The sequence below is a fragment of the Ovis canadensis genome, chromosome 1, assembly GCF_042477335.2.
Source record: "Ovis canadensis isolate MfBH-ARS-UI-01 breed Bighorn chromosome 1, ARS-UI_OviCan_v2, whole genome shotgun sequence".
In the NCBI taxonomy this organism is placed as follows: Eukaryota; Metazoa; Chordata; class Mammalia; order Artiodactyla; family Bovidae; genus Ovis; species Ovis canadensis.
This window is the reverse complement of record NC_091245.1, coordinates 22,359,580-22,381,192: the sequence shown is the minus strand read 5'-3', so window position 1 is coordinate 22,381,192 and position 21,613 is coordinate 22,359,580. Positions and strand designations below refer to the sequence as shown.

Below are 21,613 nucleotides of genomic sequence, written 5' to 3'. Positions count from 1 at the left end.
TCTGGTGGCTCAGACAGTAAAGAGCCTGTCTACAATGTGGGAGACCTGGGTTTGATCCCTGGGTCGGGACGATTCCCTGGAGAAGGAAATGGCAACCCACTCCAGTACTCTTGCCTAGAAAATCCCATGAACGGAGGAGCTTGGTGCAGGCTACTGTCCACGGGATCGCAGAGTCGGGCATGACTGAGCGACTTCACTCCACTTCACTTCTGAGGTAGGAAGGTAGGTGGGCCTTGGGCTGAGCCACTGGAGCTTGTCTCCAGCTGACATTTCAAAGAAAAGACAGGGGCAGAGAGGAGCTGAGCTCTGCTGGAACAAAAAGATAAGATAACAACATATTTTGGAATCAAGAAGATCTTCTAGACCACACATGTGCAGAAAAGATCCTCAGGGGTCAGGGAAGGGAGGAGGCACCAATCCATAACATGTCTTGCCAACCTCGCAGAGACTCTTGCGTGAATCCATCTTGGCTAAAAGATATGCATGCACATCCGAAGGACCCTGAATCAGACCAGATATGAGCAACAAGCAAGATGATTGGCCAGAGGAAACCTGGAAAATCCACCCCCTCATATAAGCAATTTAAGTCACCCCCAAAGCACGACTCTCTGAGCCCACCCATGTGTTCTTTCACATGTATTCTGCTTCTAATAAATGCTTTACCCACCATACTATCTTTTGCTCTTTGATGAATTCTTTTTTCAAAGAAGACAAGCAGTGAGGTCCCATTTTAAGCCCACTGGCCCTCAGGGTCTAGTGGTTAAGGATTCAACACTCTAACCACCACGACCCAGATTCGATTCCTGGCCAAGGATCTAGGATCCTGCTTCAAGCTACTGCACCCCAAAGCCCCCCAAATCACTTCTAAATCACTGACAATAAGATCCATTTACATCTGCTTGTTGTATAAAGTGTGAGGGTAGAGAGGAACCTCTGTGTGTGTCTGGATGTGCCTAGCTATGCATTTGAGCACAATTGTGAAGGGCCTGACTTGCAAAGAAATCTTTAAAATTTTTTTTAAAAATTTATTTATTTATCTAAGTTTTTGGCTGTGCTGGGTCTTTATGGCTATGTCCAAAATTCCTCTAGTTGTGGAGAGCAAGGGCTACTCTTCGTTGCAGTGTGCAGGCTTCTCACTATGGTGCCCTTGCTTCTCTTGTTGCAGAGCATGGGCTCTAGGGTGTGCGGGCTTCAGTAGTGGTGGTACACGGGCTTAATTAGCCCTCAGTATGTGGATCATTCTAGAGGAGGGACTAGGACTGAGTCCTTCCTCTGCATTGTGTCCCCTGCATTGACAGGTAGACTCTTAACCATCTTACCACCAGGGAAGTCCTGTAAAGAAATCTTAAAGCTGGCAAGTTCTTTCTTGTGTGACCAATCAGAATTTGCTGTGTGATTGTGAAAAGGTGGAAAACTTCAGCTCCCAGTTTCCTGTTACCAGCTAGTAGCTCTAACCCATGAAATGTTCCCTGGATACTTTAGGGCCCCGAAAACATTTGAGACTCCTGAAATCTAGTTCCTGAAATATTGCAGACTCTATTTTGCTAACATTCCCACAATCAAGCCAGTGATAAGAGTCCGCTGACAGTGCAAATTGTGTTTCCTAACAATGTAAATATTTAGTCATTTGCCAACAATAAACAGATAAGTATTTATTAAGTGCCTGTTATATGTGCCAGGTCATGGAGATGCAGAGAAATATAAAACAGCCAAGTTCTTTGCCCTGGTGGAAATTGCAACTTAATATGAGGATTATTTTTTTATATTTGAAATTGTCATGGACATCCTCAGCCATAAGCTTTCTGGTTGTACTTTTAGTAACTCTTGTCTGGAAAAAAAGGAAAGAAAGCTATTGTGAATTCTGTAATATATGAATTTATATTTCTTCATCCACAAATCTAAACACATTTGAATTTATGTATCATATGTATTTAGGAAAGATGCTCAGAAATATTAAATAAAAAAGAGCTTAGTTCCTTGAGATATAGTAATAGCTAACATTTACCAAGCACTATCATGAGCTAGGTGCAGCTGTCAACAGATAAAAAAAATGCACAGCCTGAAAGTTGAGAATTATGTTTTATATAATAAAACTGAGGACTTAAGCCCAGGATGCAGCCTCTCAGATAGCTCTGAGAGACTGCTCTGAAGAGGTGAAGGTGAAGTCAGGATATATAGGAGTTTTTGCAACAAAGACTAGGTTGTCAAAACTTCAAAAGATTACTGTTAATTAAATAAAGCCAGAAGGAATTTAGTGCTTTTCTATGCTTTATATTCTTACTCTTTACATCAGGAACCCTAAAAAGCAGATACAATTGCAATCCCATTTTGCAGATGAGGAATTGAGCCTTAGAGAAGTTAAGTAATTTCTGCTAGATTGTGTAAGAAACAAGTAGCTGGCCTTGGGTGGAAAATTATTAACAAACGGTTTTCCACTCAGAGCTAGCTAGTTTTGTCCTGAAAATTACTGGCAAGCTAGTCTTGCCTAACAGCTTACACCTGAAGAGTCCCTAAGCTAACAGGATGTCTGGGAAGGGATAAACAAAAATCCTTGTTGAGAACTGTGGACTTAGGATAGGAAGGGGGAAGAAAGAATACCCTACGAGACTTGGGCAATTCCAAGAAGATTGTAACTGCATCAGTTGAGTTCAGTTCAGTTCAGTTGCACAGTCTCACCTAATGAGGAACGAGGGAGGGATCTGCGAGCCAGGGAATAAGTTCTTGCTGTAACTGTCCTGGGTATGCCTGCCCATCAGACACCTGATCTTGCAAGACTATCATTGTAAGTCTTGCTTTCACTGTGCTTCATGTCTCTGAGTCCATCCCTTGGTTTTGGGCTGGTTGAGTGTGTTCTCACAGATTGTATAGCCAGCCACTAGTAGTAAGGATTCAAACATTCATTGAACTATGGAGCCCAAGAACTACTTAGTTACACAGACTTTCCCTGAATTATATATAAAGATACACAGATACCCACCCACATAAGCACTAGGTCCTCCACACTGACTGGGATACACTGGTCTACTGAATAAATGTCAGTCTACCTAGTTGGCTCTTTATAGTCAACAGATCTTTGAGTGAATCAGTTTATTTAGCATCTAATATATGTGCACATTCAACAAAGTAGTTTTTTTAAAAATTTAAAGTATAGTCGATTTACAATGGTGTGTTAATTTCTGCTCTTTAGCCAAGTGACTCAGTTATATATGCATATACTTTCTTTTTTCTGTTCTTTTCCATTATAGTTTACCTTAGGATACTGAATATAGTTCCCTGTGCTATACAGCAGTACCCTGCTGTCTATCCATTCTGTATGTAATAGTTTGCATGCACTAAACTAAACCCAAACTCCCAGTCCATTCCTCTCTGACAGCAAACACAAGTCTGTTCTCTATGTCTGAGTCTGTTTCTGTTTCATAGATAGGTTCATTTGTGTCATATTTTAGCTTCTACATACAAGTGATTTCATATTTTATTGTCTTTCTCTTTCTGACTTCACTTAGTATTGTGACAAGGAAGAACAAAATCTGGCTCCGTATTGGATCTGTTTCTTTTACTTTAACCTTTGCTTTCCATTGCTTTTGCTACTATAATCACTGAAAGGATGATATCCATAGCTATGAGCACACATAACACCTGCCTCAGGGAACCCTGCCCTTCTGCCTGAATGTTAAACTAAAGTGCCTTTGTTGAGCTCACAGGGAAACAACCTGACCCCACACACCTGTGAACAGCTGCAGGAAAGAAGGAATTTACACATCCCCTCCTGCGGCTGGCCAAACTAGGAGATACTTTGCAAGACTTGTGGCCATTTTACTTTACTTCTTCACCTCCTCCCCATCTCTGTTCTATAAAAGAGATAAGTATCCAGGCCTCTGTAAGATGGGACTCTAGAACTCTAGTCTGCCACCTTCTTGGACACACAGTTTTTCTACTATTTCTTGCCTCAGTGCCTTGCCTCCTGATTTATTGGCCTGTGGGTGGCAAGCAGACTGAGCTAGGACTCGGTAACAGTATGATAATATCTCATTCCATCCATGTTGCTGCAAATGGCTTTATTTCATTCTTTTTCTGTGGCTTTACTCCTTGGAAGGAAAGTTATGACCAACCTAGATAGCATATTCAAAAGCAGAGACATTACTTTGCCAACAAAGGTCCGTCTAGGCAAGGCTATGGTTTTTCCAGTGGTCATGTATGGATGTGAAATTTGGACTGTGAAGAAAGCTGAGTGCCGAAGAATTGATGCTTTTGAACTGTGGTGTTGGAGAAGACTCTTGAGAGTCCCTTGGACTGCAAGGAGATCCAACCAGTCCATCCTAAAGGAGATCAGTCCTGGGTGTTCTTTGGAAGAACTGATGCTAAAACTGAGACTCCAATACTTTGGTCACCTCATGCGAAGAGTTGACTCATTGGAAAAGACTCTGATGCTGGGAGCAATTGGGGGCAGGAGGAAAAGGGGACGACAGAGGATGAGATGGCTGGATGGCATCACCGATTCGATAGACATGAGTTTGGGTGAACTCCGGGAGTTGGTGATAGACAGGGGGGCCTGGTGTGCTGCAATTCATGGGGTCGCAAAGAGTCAGATATGACTGAGCGACTGAACTGAACTGAGCATCTTATTATATAATATACCACATATTCTTTATCCATTCATCTCTTGATGAACAGTTAGATTGTTTCCATGTCTTGGCTATTGTGAATACCGCAGCCATGAACACAGGTGTGTATTATCATTTGGGATTATACTTTTGCTCGGATATACACCCAGGAGTGGGATTGCTCGATCCTATGGTAATTCTATTTTTAGTTTTTTGGAGAACCCCCATACTGCTTTTTAAAAATTATTTTTTATTTAATTTTGGCAGTGTTGGGTCTTTGCTGCTGTGTGGGCTTCTCATTACCCTGGCTTCCCTTGCTGTGGAGGACGGGTTCTAGGCATGAGGGCTTCGGTGATTGTGGCACCGAAGTTGCCACAGTAGGGGCTCAGTAGTTGCAGTTCCTGGGCTCTAGAGCACAGGCTCAGTGGCTCTGGGGCATGTGAAATCTTCCCCTGCCCACCCCCACCCCCACACCCCAATACTGTTTTCCACAGTGGTTGCAGCAACTCATATTCTCACCAACAGTATAGGTGGGTTCCCTTTTCTCTATACCCTCTCCAGCAACAAAGTAGCTGTTGAACACCTACTATGAGTCAAGAACTGGGTTTATAGTGGTGAGCAAAGCCTCTCCTCTCACAGATCCTATATTCTAGTGGGGAGAAGGGGAGTATGGATGAAAAATGTTTCCCGCCATATCAGCAAACAAAGAATGTTGCAGCCATCAAGCCATCAGTCGCTACTGCTGCCCCCTCCCCGCCTCCCCCCCACCAACGTGAGCCTGACTATTGGGAACTCAGGATGGGGAAGAACATGATACTAGCTGCAGATAGCTAAGGTGCACATCAAAGGAATAATTTCAATGAATCCAAACTCTTGCATTTTCCCATACACAGAAAAGCACTAAACTCCTTATGTTGAGATACTTAGTTTTCTTCATTTTATTATTATTATTATTTTGGCCACACCACACAGCTTGTGAGATCTTAGTTCTCTAACCAGGGATGGGACCCATGCCCCTTGCAGTGGAAATGCAAAGTTCTAATCACTGGCTTGCCAGGGAATTCCCCTGATTTTCTTTAATTAATAGTAATATATATTTTTTAATTTTTACTTTATTTTACTTTACACTACTGTATTGGTTTTGCCATATATTGACATGAATCCACCATGGGTGTACATGAGCTCCCAAACATGAACCCCCCTCCCACCTCCCTCCCCATAACATCTCTCTGGGTCATCCCCGTGCACCAGCCCTAAGCATGCTGTATCCTGCATCGGACATAGACTGGTGATTCGATTCTTACATGTTAGTATACATGTTTCAATGCCATTCTCCCAAATCATCCCACCCTCTCCCTCTCCGTTTGAGTCCAAAAGTCCGCTATACACGTCTGTGTCTTTTTTGCTGTCTTGCATACAGGGTCATCATTGCCATCTTTCTAAATTCCATATATATGTGTTAGTATACTGTATTGGTGTTTTTCTTTCTGGCTTACTTCCCTCTGTATAATCGGCTCCAGTTTCATCCATCTCATCAGAACTGATTCAAATGTATTCTTTTTAACGGCAGAGTAATACTCCATTGTGTATATGTATCACAGCTTTCTTATCCATTCATCTGCTGATGGACATCTAGGTTGTTTCCATGTCCTGGCTATTATAAACAGTGCTGCGATGAACATTGGGGTACATGTATCTCTTTCAATTCTGGGTCATAAGGCAGTTCTATTTGCAATTTTTTAAGGAATCTCCACACTGTTCTCCATAGTGGCTGTACTAGTTTGCATTCCCACCAACAGTGTAGGAGGGTTCCCTTTTCTCCACACCCTCTCCAGCATTTATTGCTTGCAGATTTTTGGATCACAGACATTCTGACTGGTGTGAAGTGGTACCTCATTGTGGTTTTGATTTGCATTTCTCTAATAATGAGTGATGTTGAACATCTTTTCATGTGTTTGTTAGCCATCCATAATTAATAGTAATTTTTTGATGTTCCAACTATGTGATCTTTATTGCAGAACTCCTTCATATCCTGGCTCCTTGCTTACCTTTTTGGAGCAGTCTCTCAGAGCTATGTGGCTTGAAGTCCTCAGAAAGTCCACCAAATTAAACACATGGAACTTATATTTCATTTAACACTTACATAGTACTTACAAAGTGCTAGACATGGTCTCAGTTCTTTTCAAATATCTAATAAGTTTATCTTCTGAAAAAATCAATAAAATATCAGTAATTATATTATATGTAAATAACCTAATTATTTCCAGTAAAAGACAAAAGATATCAGATTATATTTTTTAAAAGCCTAACTATACTACTGACAATAAACAAATGGGACCTAGTTAAACTTAAAAGCTTCTGCACAACAAAGGAAACTATAAGTAAGGTGAAAAGGCAGCCTTCAGAATGGGAGAAAATAATAGCAAATGAAGCAGCTGACAAACAACTAATCTCAAAAATATACAAGCAACTTATGCAGCTCACTTCCAGAAAAATAAACAACCCAATCAAAAAATGGGTGAAAGAACTAAATAGACATTTCTCCAAAGAAGACATACAGATGGCTAACAAACACATGAAAAGATGCTCAACATCACTCATTATCAGAGAAACGCAAATCAAAACCACAATGAGGAACCATTTCACAACAGTCAGAATAGCTGCGATCCAAAAGTCTACAAGCAATAAATGCTGGAGAGGGTGTGGAGAAAAGGGAACCCTCTTACACTGTTGGTGGGAATGCAAACTAGTACAGCCACTATGGAGAACAGTGTGGAGATTCCTTAAAAAACTGGAAATAGAACTGTCTTATCTGACCCTGTATGCAAGACAGGAAAAAAGACACAGATGTGTATAACGGACTTTTGGACTCAGAGGGAGAGGGAGAGGGTGGGATGATTTGGGAGAATGGGAATTCTAACATGTATACTATCATGTAAGAATTGAATCGCCAGTCCATGTCTGACGTAGGGTGCAGCATGCTTGGGGCTGGTGCATGGGGATGACCCAGAGAGATGTTGTGGGGAGGGAGGTGGGAGGGGGGGTCATGTTTGGGAATGCATGTAAGAATTAAAGATTTTAAAATTAAAAAAAAAATAAAATTAAATTAAAAAAAAAAAGAAGAACTGTCTTATCACCCAGCAATCCCACTGCTGGGCATACACACCAAGGAAACCAGAATTGAAAGAGACATGTGTACCCCAATGTTCATTGCAGCACTGTTTATAATAGCCAGGACATGGAAACAACCTAGATGTCCATCAGCAGATGAATGGATAAGAAAGCTGTGGTACATATACACAATGGAGTATTACTCAGCCATTAAGAAGAATACATTTGAATGAGTTCTAATGAGATGGATGAAACTGGAGCCGATTACACAGAGTGAAGTAAGCCAGAAAGAAAAACACCAATACAGTATACTAACACATATATATGGAATTTAGAAAGACGGTAATGATAACCCTGTATGTGAGACAGCAAGAGACACAGATGTATACAACAGTCTTTTGGACTCTGTGGGAGAGGGCGAGGGTGGGATGATTTGGGAGACTGGCACTGAAACATGTATAATATCATATATGAAACGAATCTCCAGTCCAGGTTTGATGCATGATACTGGATGCTTGGGGCTGGTGCACTGGGATGACCCAGAGGGATGGTACGGGGAGGGAGGAGGGAGGGCGGTTCAGGATGGGGAACACGTGTACACCTGTGGCGGATTCATGTTGATGTATGGCAACACCAATACAATGTTGCAAAGTAACCGCCAATTAAAATAAATAAATTTGTATTAAAAAATAAAAGTTATTCTGTTGTCTGGAAAAAAAATTCAAAAAGTTAAAAACAAAGGATTAAAAAAGTACTATTTCAATACTAGCAAAAAAGTTTACATAGTTACACTAGTATCAGATACAGTAAAATTTAAGACAAGGAGTCTTACTAGATATGAAAAGGGACAATTCTTATATAAAAAGGATTAATCTACCAGAAGATGTAATAATTCAAAATCTCAAAAGCTTGAAAATTGATTAAAACAGAAAAGGACATTAGAACTTAAATGAGAAATAAAGAAGTTCACAATAAGACTGGAAGACTTTACCACAATGCTACTCAAAGTATGATCCATAAACCAGTCCATGATGAGATAATTATAGAAACTGAGCACAGCACTTACAGATTTTTATAGTAATTTAACATTGTTGAAATTTCTTACTTTTTTTAAAAAATGAAAACAATTGTCTACAACAGATCAGAAAAAAAAATGGCTCTTCACCACAAATACTTTGAGAAGCACTATCTTAATATATCATTCTTAAGAGCTGGTAGAACACATCTCTTGGGCCATTTTTAGTTTTCCCAATTTCTGATTGACGGTGCTTTCTTAGTTTTGGTTTGTGGAAGGTGTAGAGGTGAAAGTTAAACTCTAATGAGAAACAAAGGAAATGGAAGTCGAGGATGAAAAGTTTAGAAAAAGTTAATCAGGTTAAATTAAAAATAAATATAGATATAGAGCAATAACTTAAAGGCTGGTTCAACCCCAAATCTCTGCTCTCTCTCCATGCAACAACCCCTCAGGTCCCACAACAGATCAGAGCTTTTATTTTCTAGAAAAACTACACCAGAGAGACTCTAAGACTTGAAGAAACCAGACACTGTGGAGGGCAGGGATGAATCAGTGGACTAAAAATAGAGGGATTCAGTGAAAGACTGCATAACAAATGATTAGATCCCCAGCTCCCTTCCTTTTTCTGCTCCCAGAATGCCGGAGTCACCTGGCAATCTAAGTCACAGAAAGGTAGGTTCATCTCTAAGAAACTGAAAAATGAACAAATAGGTGCTGACAGGCTGAGTCCTCCAACAGGTTTGCTCTCATGGAAAGTCCTTGCCGTGTACACAAGACTTCAAACATCTTTAGAGCCTCACTCTAGAAAATGAAATGGCAGCCAAAGACCATCTCTCATTTTGGAGATAGCCTCCAAGAAAGGCATAAAGCAAAACTAACAAACTGTGGTTGCCAGCCTCCAAAATGGCCTCCAGTCACCCCCCCCCACCTTTTTATACTGTCCCTTCCTACGTTGTACACACATTTGTCAATGTGACTGATTGCTTACAGTAGAAAGGATGGAATAAAAGTTTCAAGATTAGGTTATGAAAGACTGCAGTTTCCATCTTAGATTCTCTAATTCTCACTCTTGCTCTCTCATATCTTACTCTGAGGGAAACAAGCAGCCATGTTGAGAGCAGGGTGACTAATCTTTCCAGCTTCCCTGACTGAATGGGTTGCCAGAGGCAAAACCTTCAGAACTAAAATCAGGGGTCAACCAGGAAACCTGGAATGAGTTGGTCACCCTACTTGTGAGCAGTCTTATGGAAAGGTCCATGGGGGAAAGAACTGATGCCTCTGGCTAATAGCCAATGAGAAACTGTGGCCTGTCAACAACTCTGTAAGTGAGCTTAAGAGTGGATTCCCTAGCCCCAGTGGAGCCTTGAGATGACTATAGCCCTAGCCAATCCCATGCAAACTTGGAGGAGACCCTATGTCTCTCACAGAGAGATTCTCACAAACTTCACAGATTGTGTGAGATAAAACCATATGTTGTTTTTAAGTTGCTAAGGTTGAAGGTAATTTGCTAGGCTTTAATAGATAACTAATACACAACAGAAAAAAAAAAAAAACCTGAAAAAGTTAGTACTTCAAAAAAAGATATGTATAGTATTTCAAGATCAGGATTCTGTAACAAAGCGGAATGTGTTAAATTGACTATAGGAATGGCCTCAATTTGTTAAAGCCTCCCTGAATTCAACACTTTGATTGTCAGTTCTCTCGCAGAGATTTGGCCATGTGTCTTGCTTTGGGAGAGTAGCAAACATGACTCAGAGACTTGAAAAGCACCTGCACATTGAGGCCTGCTCTCTTGCTATTCTTGAGTCCCTGATACCATGTGGGCAAGGCTAGGCTAACCAGCTGAAGGATAATAAACCAGATGGAAGAGAATGAAGGCACCCAAGAGGACAGTCAGCCTTTATCTGCCCCAGTAGCTGACTGCAGTTTCATCAGTGAACCAAACTAAAGTCAATTGAGACTGGCTATAAGAGCAGAACCTCATAGCCTAGTCTAGCTCAAATTGCTGACCCACAGAATCATGAACTAAATAGCTGGCTGTCATCTTAAGCCACTAAGCTTCAGCTTTAGAGTGTTTTTTAAGTTAATTATTTTATTTTTGGCTGCGATGGGTCTTCATCACTGTGTGTGGCTTTTCTCTAGTTGCAGCAAGCAGGGGCTACTCTGTTGTGGATCACAGGCTTCTCATTACTGTGGCTTCTGTCTTGCAGAGCACAGGCTCTAGGATATACCAGCTTCAGTAGTTGTGGCTCGTGGGCTCTGGAGTGCACGCTCAGTAGTTGTGGCACACGTGCTTAGTTGCCCCACAGCGTGAGTATTCTTCCCGGACCAGGGATAGAACCCATGTCCCCTGCATTGGCAGGTGGATTACCAACCTCTGGGCCACCCAGGGGAGCCCCTTAGGGAGTTCTTTTTTTTTTTTTTAATGCATCATAAGGTAATCAATACAATAACAGATGAAGAATAAGACAGAGCTCTTGGAAATCAAAATTATGACTGTCAAAAATTTTCAACGTTTTAGTAGAAATTCTAGGAAGGTAAAATCAAGAAGAAAAGATTAAAAAAATAGATCTAGAAGGTTTATATCCAGCCAATAGGAGTTCCAGAAATAGAGAAGAGAGAAATTGAGAGAGGTGGGGGATGTGTTGAAATAATTGTAGTAGTCACTGTAAGTGTCCTGTCCCTAATTCATCATCCTTACTACCTAAATATATACCATAATTAGCACCTGCATTTATTAGCCTAAGGGTTTTTCCCCTGGGCATTTGAGCCTGCTTTGATGCTTGACTATCAAAGAAAAATTAATAACTTAGGAAGTGAAACCTCCTCCTTACCAAGTATTGGAATTATGTATTTCCAAACAAAAGTGAAAGACTTATTCAGTGAAAATTATAAGTCATGTTGAAAGAAATTTTAAAAGGCAGAAAGAGCCTCCTGATGAAAGTGAAAGAGAAGGGTGAAAAAGTTGGCTTAAAACTCAACATTCAGAAAACTAAGATCATGGCATCTGGTCCCATCACTTCATGGCAAATAGATGGGGAAACAATGGAAACAGTGAGAAACCCAATTTTCTTGGGCTCCAAAATCACTGCAGATGGTGACTGCAGCCATGAATTAAAAGATGTTTGCTCCTTGGAAGAAAAGTTATGACCAACCTAGACAGCATATTCAAAAGCAGAGACATTACTTTGCCAACAAAGGTCCATCTAGTCAAACCTATGGTTTTTCCAGTAGTCATGTATGGATATGAGAGTTGGACTATAAAGAAAGCTGAGTGCTGAAGGATTGATGCTTTTGAAGTGTGGTGTTGAAGAAGACTCTTGAGAGTCCTTTGGACTGCAAGGAGATCCAATCAGTCAATCAGTCAGTCAGTCAATCAGTCCTGAATATTCATTGGAAGGACTGATGCTGAAGCTGAAACTCCAATACTTTGGACACCTGATGCAAAGAGATGACTCATTTGAGAAGACCCTGATGTTGGGGAAGAATGAAGTCAGGAGGAGAAGGGGATGACAGAGGATGAGATAGTTTGATGGCATCACTGAGTTGATGGACATGAGCTTGAGTAAGCTCTGGGAGTTGGTCATGGACAGGAAAGCCTGGCATGCTGCAGTCCATGGGGTCGCAAAGAGTAGGACACGACTGAGCAACTGAATTTACCGAGGTGGAAACATATCCCATGTTCATGGATTGGAAGATTTAAGATGCAAATACTACCCAAAGGAATCTACAGATTCAATGTAATCCCTATCAAAATCCCAATGATGTTTTTGCAGAAATAGAAAAATTCTAGAAAATTCATTCTAAAACTCATGTGGGATAACAAAGGATTGTGAGTAGCCCAAACAGTCTTCAATAGGAACAAAGCTGGATGACTCATGTTTTTTGATTTCAAAATTCGCTATAAAAGTATACTAATCAAAATAGTATGGTTCTGGTTTAAAAACAGACACATAGACAAATAGAAAAGGATAGAAAGACCAGAAACAAACCCTTCAAAATATGGTTAAGTGATTTATGACAAAGGTGCCAGGACCATTACATGGGAAAATGTGCTGGAAAAATTATATATTCACATGCAACAGAATGAAGTTGTACCCTTACCTAAAATACAAAAGATAATCCAAAATAGATCAAAGACTTCAGTTTAGTTCAGTTCAGTCACTCAGTCATGTCCTACTCTTTGCAACCCCATGAACCGCAGCATGCCAGGCCTCCCTGTCAGTCACCAACTCCTGGAGTTTACCCAAAATCATGTCCATTGAGTCAGTGATACCATCCAACCATCTCATCCTCCATCATCCCCTTCTTCTCCTGCCCTCAATCTTTCCCAGCATCAGGGTTTTTTCAAATGAGTCAGCTCTTCGCATTGGAGTTTCAGCTTCAACATCAGTCCTTCCAATGAATATTAAGGACTGATTTCCTTTAGGATGGACTGGTTGGTTCTCCTTGCTGTCCAGGAGATTCTCAAGAGTCTTCTCTTGAAAGAAGACTTAAAACTATAAAATTCTTCAAAGGAAACGTAGGACTAAAGCTTCACAACTTTGGATCTGGCAATAATAATCTTGGATATGACATCAAAGGCATAAGCAACAAAAGAAAAAATAAACAAATGGAACTTAATGAAATTAAAAAAATTTTGTACATGAAGAGACAGTATCAACAGAGTAAAAAGGCAACCCAAAGACTGAGAGGCAATATTAGCAAATCATACATTTGGGATTAATAGTTAGAATATATAGAGAACCCCTACAACTCAACAATAAAAAACAACCTGATTCAAAATCAACAAAGGAGTAAATAGACATTTTTCCAAAGAGGAAATGAAGATGGCCAACAGGTACATGGAGGCTCAACATGACTAATCATCAGGGAAATGCAAGTCAAAACCATAATGAGAGATCAAGCACCACATGCCTACCAGAATAGCTATCATCAAAAAGAACAAATAACAACTGTTGGCAAGGATATGGAGAAACCTGGAGAATCCCCATGGCAAGAGGAGTCTGGTGGGGTCACAAAGTCCATGGGGTCACAAAGAGTCTGTCACGACTGAGCAACTAAGAACACCACAGCACAGTAAACAGTGTACCCTCACATACTGTTGGTGGGAACTGTATATTAGTGCAGCAATTGTGAAAAACAGTATGGAAGCCTCTCAAAAAACTAAAAATACAACTATTGTATGACTTTTCCACTCCTGGGTATATAGCCAAAAAACCCCCAAAACACGAATTCAAAATATACATGTACTCCGATGTTTGTAGTAACATCATTTACAACAGCTAGGGTATGGAAGCAACTTGTGTCCATCAACAGGAGAATGGATAAAGAAGATGTGGTGTGCATATAGATAATGAAGTACTACTCAGCCATAAAAAAGATGAAAATTTGCCATTTGCAACAATGCAAATGGACTTGGAGGGCATTAAGCAAAGTGAAATAAGTCGGTCAGAGAAAGACAACTATTGTATGATACCATTTAAATGTGGACTCTAAAGGACACAACAAACTAGTGAATAAAACAAAAAAGAAGCAGACTCACAGATATAGAGAAGAAACTAGTGTTGACCAGTGGGGAGAAAAAAGAGGGGGATGGGAAGTGTAGGGGTAGGAGGAAAAAAGGGTTATTATGGATTATATGAAATTATATGCATGAAACTTTTGAAAATTGTAAAGCACTATAGATTTTAAAATTGTAAAGCACCCCTTCATGGATCACTGCCTTGTTGTGGCGAAGGGGCTCATGTAACTCGACGAAGCTATGAGCCATGCCATATAGGGCCACCCAAGGTGGAAGAGTCATAGCAGAAGGTTCTAACAAAACATGATTCACTGGAGGTGGAAATGACAAACCACCTCAATTTACTTGCTGTTGAGAACTTCATAAATTGTATATAAAGGACAAAAAGATATAACACCAAAAGACGAGTGTTCCCAGGTCTGAAGGTGTCCAATATGCTACTGGGGAAGAGTGGAGGAGAACTACTAATAGCCTCAAAAAGAATGAAGTGGCTGGGCCGAAGTGGAAACAATGCTCAGTTGTGGATTTGTCTGGTGATGAAAGTAAAATCCGAAAGTAAAATATTGCAAAGAACAATATTGCATAGGAATCTGGAATGTTAGGTAAATTACCATGGATCAAGGTAAATTGGACATGTTCAAGCAGGAGATGGTAAGAATAAACATCGACATCTTAGGAATCAGTGAACTAAAATGGATGGGAATGGGTGAATTTAATTCAGACCATTATATCTGTTACTGCGGGCAGGAATCCCATAGAAGAAATGGAATAGATCTCAAATCAACAAAAGAGTCCAATGCAGTAGTTGGGTGCAACTTCAAAAATGACAGAATGATCTTGGTTCATTTCCAACGCAAACCAATCAACATCACAGTAACCCAAGTTTATGCCCCTACCAACGATGCTGAAGAAGCTGATCAGTTCTATGATGACCTAGAAGACCTCCTAGAACTAACATCAAAATAAGATGTTCTATTCATCATTGGCGATTGGAATGCAAAAGTAGAAAGTCAAGAGATACCTGGAATAACAGGCAAGTTTGGCCTTGGAGAACAAAATGAAGCAAGGCAAAGGGTAACTGAATTCTGTCAAGAGAATGCATTGGTCATAGCAAATGTCCTTTTTCAATGACACAAGAGACGACTTTACACTTGAACTTCACCAAATGGCTAATATCAAAATCAAATTGATTACACTCTTTGTAGCTGAAGATGGAGAAGCTGTATACAGTCAGCAAAAACAAGACTTGGAGCTGACTGTAGCTCAGATCATCAGCTTCTCATAGCAGAATTCAGGCTTAAACTTTAAAAAGTGGGGAAAACCACTAGGACAGCCAGGTATGATTTAAATAAAATCCCCTATGAATATACAGTGGAGGTAATGAATAGATTCAAGGGATTAGAACTTGTAAACAGTGTGCTTGAAGAATTATGGATGAAGGTCCATAATTTTGTACAGGAAGCAGTGAACAAAGCCATCTCAAAGATAAAGAAAAGCAAGAAGACAAAGTGGTTATCTTAGGAGGACTTACAAATAGCTAAAGAAAGAAAAGATGTGAAAAGCGAGGGAGAAAGGGAAAGGTATATCCAATTAAATGCAGATTTCCAAAGAACAACATGGAGGGACAAGAAGGCCTTTTTCAATGAACAGTGTATAAAACTAGGAAAAAAAACAGAACGGGAAGACTAGACATCTCTTCAGGAAAATTGGAGATATCAAGGGGACATTTTGCCCAGATGGGCACAATGAAGGACAGAGACGGTAGAGACCTTATAGACAGACACTGAAGAGATCAAGAAGAGGTGGAAAGAATACACAGAAGAGCTGTATAAAAAAGATACAGATGGACTGGGTGACTATGATGGTATAGTCAGCCACCCAGAACCAGACATTCTGGAGAGTAAAGTCAAGTGGGCCTTAGAAAGCTCTGCTGTTAATAAAGCTAGTAGATGTGATGGAATTCCAGCAGAACTATTCAAAATCCTAAAGGATGATGCCATTACGGTGTTTCATTCAATATGTCAGCAAATCTGGAAGACCTAGCTGTGGCCACAGGACTGGAAAAGGTCAATTCTCATTCCAGTTCCCAAGAAGAGCAGTACTAAGGAATGTGCTACCCATCAGACAGTTACACTCATCTCCCATGCTAGTAAAGTCATGCTTAAAATCTTGTATACCAGGCTTTAGCATTATGCAAACCAAGAACTTCCAGATGTCTGAGGTGGATTTAGAAAAGGAAGAGGAACCAGAGATCAAATTGCCAACATTTGCTGGATCATAGAGAATGCTAGGGAATTAAAAAAAAAAAATCTACCTCTGTTTCATCGACTATGCCAAAGCCTTTGACTGTGTGGATCATAATAAAGTGTGGAAAGCTCTTAAAGAAATGGGAATACCAGACCATCTTACCTGTTTCCTGAGAAGCCTATATGCCGTTCAAGAAGCAACCTGTATGCAAAAGCAAACCCTGTATGAAACAATTGATTGGTTCAAGATTGAGAAAGGAATAGAGTAGGGCTGTCTGCTGTCACCCTGTTTGTTTAATCTACATGCTTAGCACATCATGAGAAATGTTGAGCTGGATACGAGCTGGAATCAAGATAGGCAAGAGAAATATCAACAACTTCAGATATGTGGATGATACCACTCTAATGGCAGAAAGCAAAGAGGAACTAAAGAACCTCTTGATGAGAGTGAAGGATGAGAGTGAAAAAGAGCCAGCTTAAAACTAAATGTTCAAAAAAACACCTAAGATCATGACATCTGGCCCCATTAACTCATGGCAAATAAAAGGGGAAAAGGTGGAAGTAGTGACAGATTTCTTCTAATCGGTCTCTAAAGTCACTGAGGATAGTGACTGCAGCCATGAAATCAGAAGATGTTTGCTTCTTGGCAAGAAAACTTTGACAAACCTAGATGGTGTGCTGAAAAGCAGAGACATTACTCTGCTGAGAAAGGTCCTTATAGTCAAGGCTTTGGTCTTCCCAGTGGTCATGTACAGTTGTGAGAGCTGGACTGTAAAGAAGACGGAGCACCAAAGAATTGAAGCCTTTGAACTGTGGTGCTAGAGAAGACTCCTGAAAGTCCCTTGGACAGCAGAGAGATCAAACTAGTCAATCTTAAGGGAAATCAACCCTGAATACTCATTGGAAGGATGCTGAAGCTGAAACTCCAGTATTGTGTTCATTTGATGTGAACAGCTGATTCACTGGAAAAGTCCCTGATATTGTGACAGATTGAGGGCAGGAGAAGATGGCGTCAGAGGGTGAGATGGCTGGATGGCATCACCAATGCAATGGACATGAACTTGGGCAAACTTTGGAGATAGTGAGGTGCCGGGAGCCAGTGTGAGGAACTCCACCCTTGGCAAAGGTCATGAGGAAAGAGGCTCGGCATACGCAAAGGCAGGATCGAGCCTCAGGAAACCCCCTGTTCCCGAGCATCTACCCCCAAAACCAGAGTCTGTTTTATGCTCTCACCTATACTTCTGACTTTACGGGGGGCTCTCCCCCATCATCATTTCTCTCAGAGGAGTTAACTTGCAGCTCCAGTTAATAAAAATTCCTGGGCGTGACAAGAGTGTTTCAACTTACAAACTCCTCTGAAGGTTCTCTAGCCTGCCTGAGTGGGTTTGTCCGGCCATGTGTGATTGTTTACAGCCTCCCAACCTGAGAGGCATGAGATGCTTTAAACTTTCTATATGCAGACTCTTTTGAAAAGTTAGAAAATTATTAGTATAGTATAGTGGGTTGATTAGGAACTATATTGGTGAAGGATTTTTCATTTATTGTGCCAATAGTTACTGCTAATTCCCTGCCCTAGGTGTGACAAGGGTGTCTCAGGTCAAACCTCTCTGCTGGCAAACTAGCTTGTGTGACAGGATTATCCATACTCCTGCCAAACACATGATTGTTTACTACCTCTCAACCATAAATAGCACAGAGAGTTTGGAGTATTTTGAAAGTCTTAATTAGCATAGGGCTTTTCTCATTGTTGAGTCAATGATTGTCGCCAGGCCTCCATATCCTTAGGCACCTGGGAATATATTAATCGATGTATTTGGAATATAGAAAAGAAAATATAGTAGTTTTTGATGTTAGCAATACTAGACTTTTTGAGTTAATGAATTTTCTCTTTTGTTATAGAGCACTGTACTTTGTTATAAATCACTGTGTCCTTGCTATGTAAAAATGTAACTTTATCACTATCTTAAGACTAAATAGATCTTAAGGGGAATGCTAGTGAAGGGTTTTCATTTGTTGAGCCAATATTTGCTGCTAAATCTCCATATTCCTTGCCCTTATAATGACTATAACTAGCGTATAGGAAAAATAAGTATTAACCTTTAAGATTAATCACGTTAAACCTTAGACTAAGTAAATTCCTTTCTTGATTGTAACCCACTACACCCTCACCCTATAGGAATGCAATTTTATTTGGAGGGTGGTGCCTGGTTTAAGAAAAAATCACCTCTGGAAAAAATAAGTTTTCTGGTTGACTGACCGTTATCAGAAAGGGCCATAAAATGTCAACAGGCCTCATGGCCAGAAGATGATGTAAAACCCATAAGACCTTTGTATAATTTTATATGAAGCACCTGATTTTGACAAGGGTCAGGTCTGCTGACCCCATGTGACTCTGTATTCATCCCTATGTATAACAAAAAGTATATAAGCAAACCTGAAAAATAAAGAAATGGGATCAGTTTCTGGAAAGACCAGTTTCCCTGTGTCGTTCTTTCCCCTTCTGGCTGAATTCCCATCTGGTACGTGGGTACTCACAAAGCCTGCTAATTTTGCCTGGGCTTCTAAGATCCGACCAGGGAGGCCTCAGTGCCTCCTCTCCTTCGGGAGAACAGAAAGACGCCTGTGGCCTACATAGGTGGTGATTGGTATTCCACGTAAACCAAGTTATTCAGCCTCTTTTTCTTCACTAATTTTCCTACTACACTATCCGTTTCTAATCTCTCCCTATCTGTAATTAAATAAGTTTTCTCCTAGGACGCCTACTCCGTCTCCCCTTCGAATTACCCTGGATCCACCGGGGCTGGACCCCGGCAGTGAGGGACAGAGAGGCCTGGTGTGTTGCAGTCCATGGAGTTGCAAACAGTCAGACACAACTGGGTAACTGAACAACAACAATGGATTATATGAAATCATATGTATGTAACTTCTGAAAATTGTAAAGCACTATAGAATTTAAAGAATCTTTCTTTCAGTAAAACGTTTTAAGTTAAAAAAAAGAACAAAAGACTTCAATAAACATCTCTCCAAGTAAGATATATAAATGGAAATAAGCACATGAAAAGATGTTCAGTGATGCATTAGGGATCATTCGGGAAATGCAAATCAAGATTATGAGATACTACCTCACATCCATTAGGATGGCTGTCATTCAAAAAAAGAACAGAAAATAACAAGTTTTGGCAAGAATGTTGAGAAACTGGAACTCCTGTGCACTACTGGTGAAAATGTAAAATGGTATTGCCACTGTGGAAAACAGTACAGTGTTTCCTCAAAAAACTAAAAATAGAATTACCATAGGATCCAGCAATTCCATTTCTGCACATTTACCCCAAAGAATTGAAAGCAAGGTCTCAAAGAGATATTTGTACACTCATGTTCACAACTGCTAAAATGTGGAAACAACCCAAGGGTCCATCAACGAATGAATGGATAAAGAAAATATGGTATATACATACAATGGGATTTTATTCAGCCTTAAAAAGAAAGGAAATTCTGACATATGCTATGAAATGGATGATGTGATATGATTGGGAATTTGTGTGCCAATGCAGGGGACAAGGGTTTGATCCCTGGTCTGGGAAGATTTCACTTGCTGCAGGGCAACTAAGACCCTGTGCCACAACTACTGAGCCCACCCGCAGCAACTACTGAAGCCCGCCCTGCCCTAGAGCTCTTAGTTTGTGACAAGAAAAGCCACCGCAATCAGAGGTCTGTGCAGGGTACAACTAGACAGTAGCCCCTGCTCACTGCAAATAGAAAAAGCCTATGTACATCAGTGAAGACCCAGCACAGCCAAAAATAAAGAAATAATAAATAAAAATTTTTTTAATTAAAAAAACATGTCATTTAGAGTAACAGACTATTTTTTAGCAATGTATGTGGAAGGCTTTTTAAAACGCGTACATAAATGCAAGAGATGAGCGAAGCAATTTAGACAGACCTGATTACACCACAGCTTTCTTTTTCCATATTGTCTCTTTAAATATCCCCTCTCCCACTGGTGGTGATGTAGTCGCTAAGTCGTGTCCGACTCTTGCGACCCCATGGACTGTAGCCCACCAGGCTCCTCTGTCCATGGGATTTTCCAGGCAAGAGTACTGGAGTGGATTGCCATTCCCTTCTCCAGGGGATCTTCCCAACCCAGGAATCGAATTCAGGTCTCCTGCATTGCAGGCAGATTCTTTACCGACTGAGCTGTGAGGGAAGTCCACTCCCACCCCCTAAATATCCCTTCTAGTGGCGTGCATTGGAGAAGGAAATGCCAACTCGCGCCAGTGTTTTTGCCTGGAGAATCCCAGGGAAGGTGGAGCCTGCTGAGCTGCCATCTATGGGGTCGCACAGAGTCGGACACTACTGAAGCGACTTAGTAGCAGCAGCAGTAGCAGTGGCTCTAGGGTGTTTCATGGAGTAATTTAAGTGCCGGGAGCCACAGGCTAGGGATGGGAGGAAAAGAAGGAAGCAGCCGCTTCTCTGTGCGATCGGGTTTCCAGCATCCTCCTTCACCCCTGCCTCCGATGTGTCTACCTTTTGATGCCCGTAGAGCCAGTGAGTGGGGGGCGAGGGGAAGAGGCGCAGGTCTCGAAGCAGCCTCTGCCTCTGCAGGTAGAGCTTGATGGCCTGCAGCAGCCCTAGGGCCAAACAGAACGCCAGCGTCAGGTGAAAGGGCCTTGTCCAGTGCGCCTCAAGCCAGAAGGACTCCATCCAGGAGGACTCCATCGCTTTGCGCTGCCAGGATTGCCTTGCGGGAGGGGAGCTTTGTTTAGCAGGCTCTTGCGGGAGGATCCACCCACTCACTCCAGGGCAAAGCCCGCCCACTGTTTCTCTGTGCCCTCCCGCAAGATCCGGGTCCCTCTCCCCGCTTCCTCCTCTCATCGCCCAGGGTGCTAATTCTTTAGCCTTGGGAGGGGCAGTTCCCGCTTAGGGGGAGGAAGCAGGCGCGAGTTCCCGGATTTCTTGCCCTTTATCAATGGATGCAAACCTGCATTCAGGACGACTTCTCATGAAGTGTCATAGTTCATGTGTGACAGTTTTCAGTCACAGAAAATCTGAATTTTAGGTTTTGAAATAATGCCAAAGCTAACGTCGTTGGTTTTCCTCTTTGCCACAAAGCATTTAT

The 21,613-nt window shown here is 41.1% G+C and overlaps 1 protein-coding gene across 1 annotated transcript in view; it reads right to left on the bottom strand.

Annotated features, from left to right (window-relative positions):
* The window catches only part of LOC138422464 (cytochrome P450 4X1-like), a 51,504-nt gene extending 30,216 nt beyond the window's left edge, over nt 1–21,288 (bottom strand). Inside the window, exon 1 of the mRNA XM_069557458.1 lies at nt 21,022–21,288. Within this exon, the coding sequence (XP_069413559.1) occupies nt 21,022–21,213 (192 nt within the window). The 5' untranslated portion in view covers nt 21,214–21,288. The remainder of the gene's footprint in view (nt 1–21,021) is intronic.
* Nucleotides 21,289–21,613: the final 325 nt, after the last annotated feature.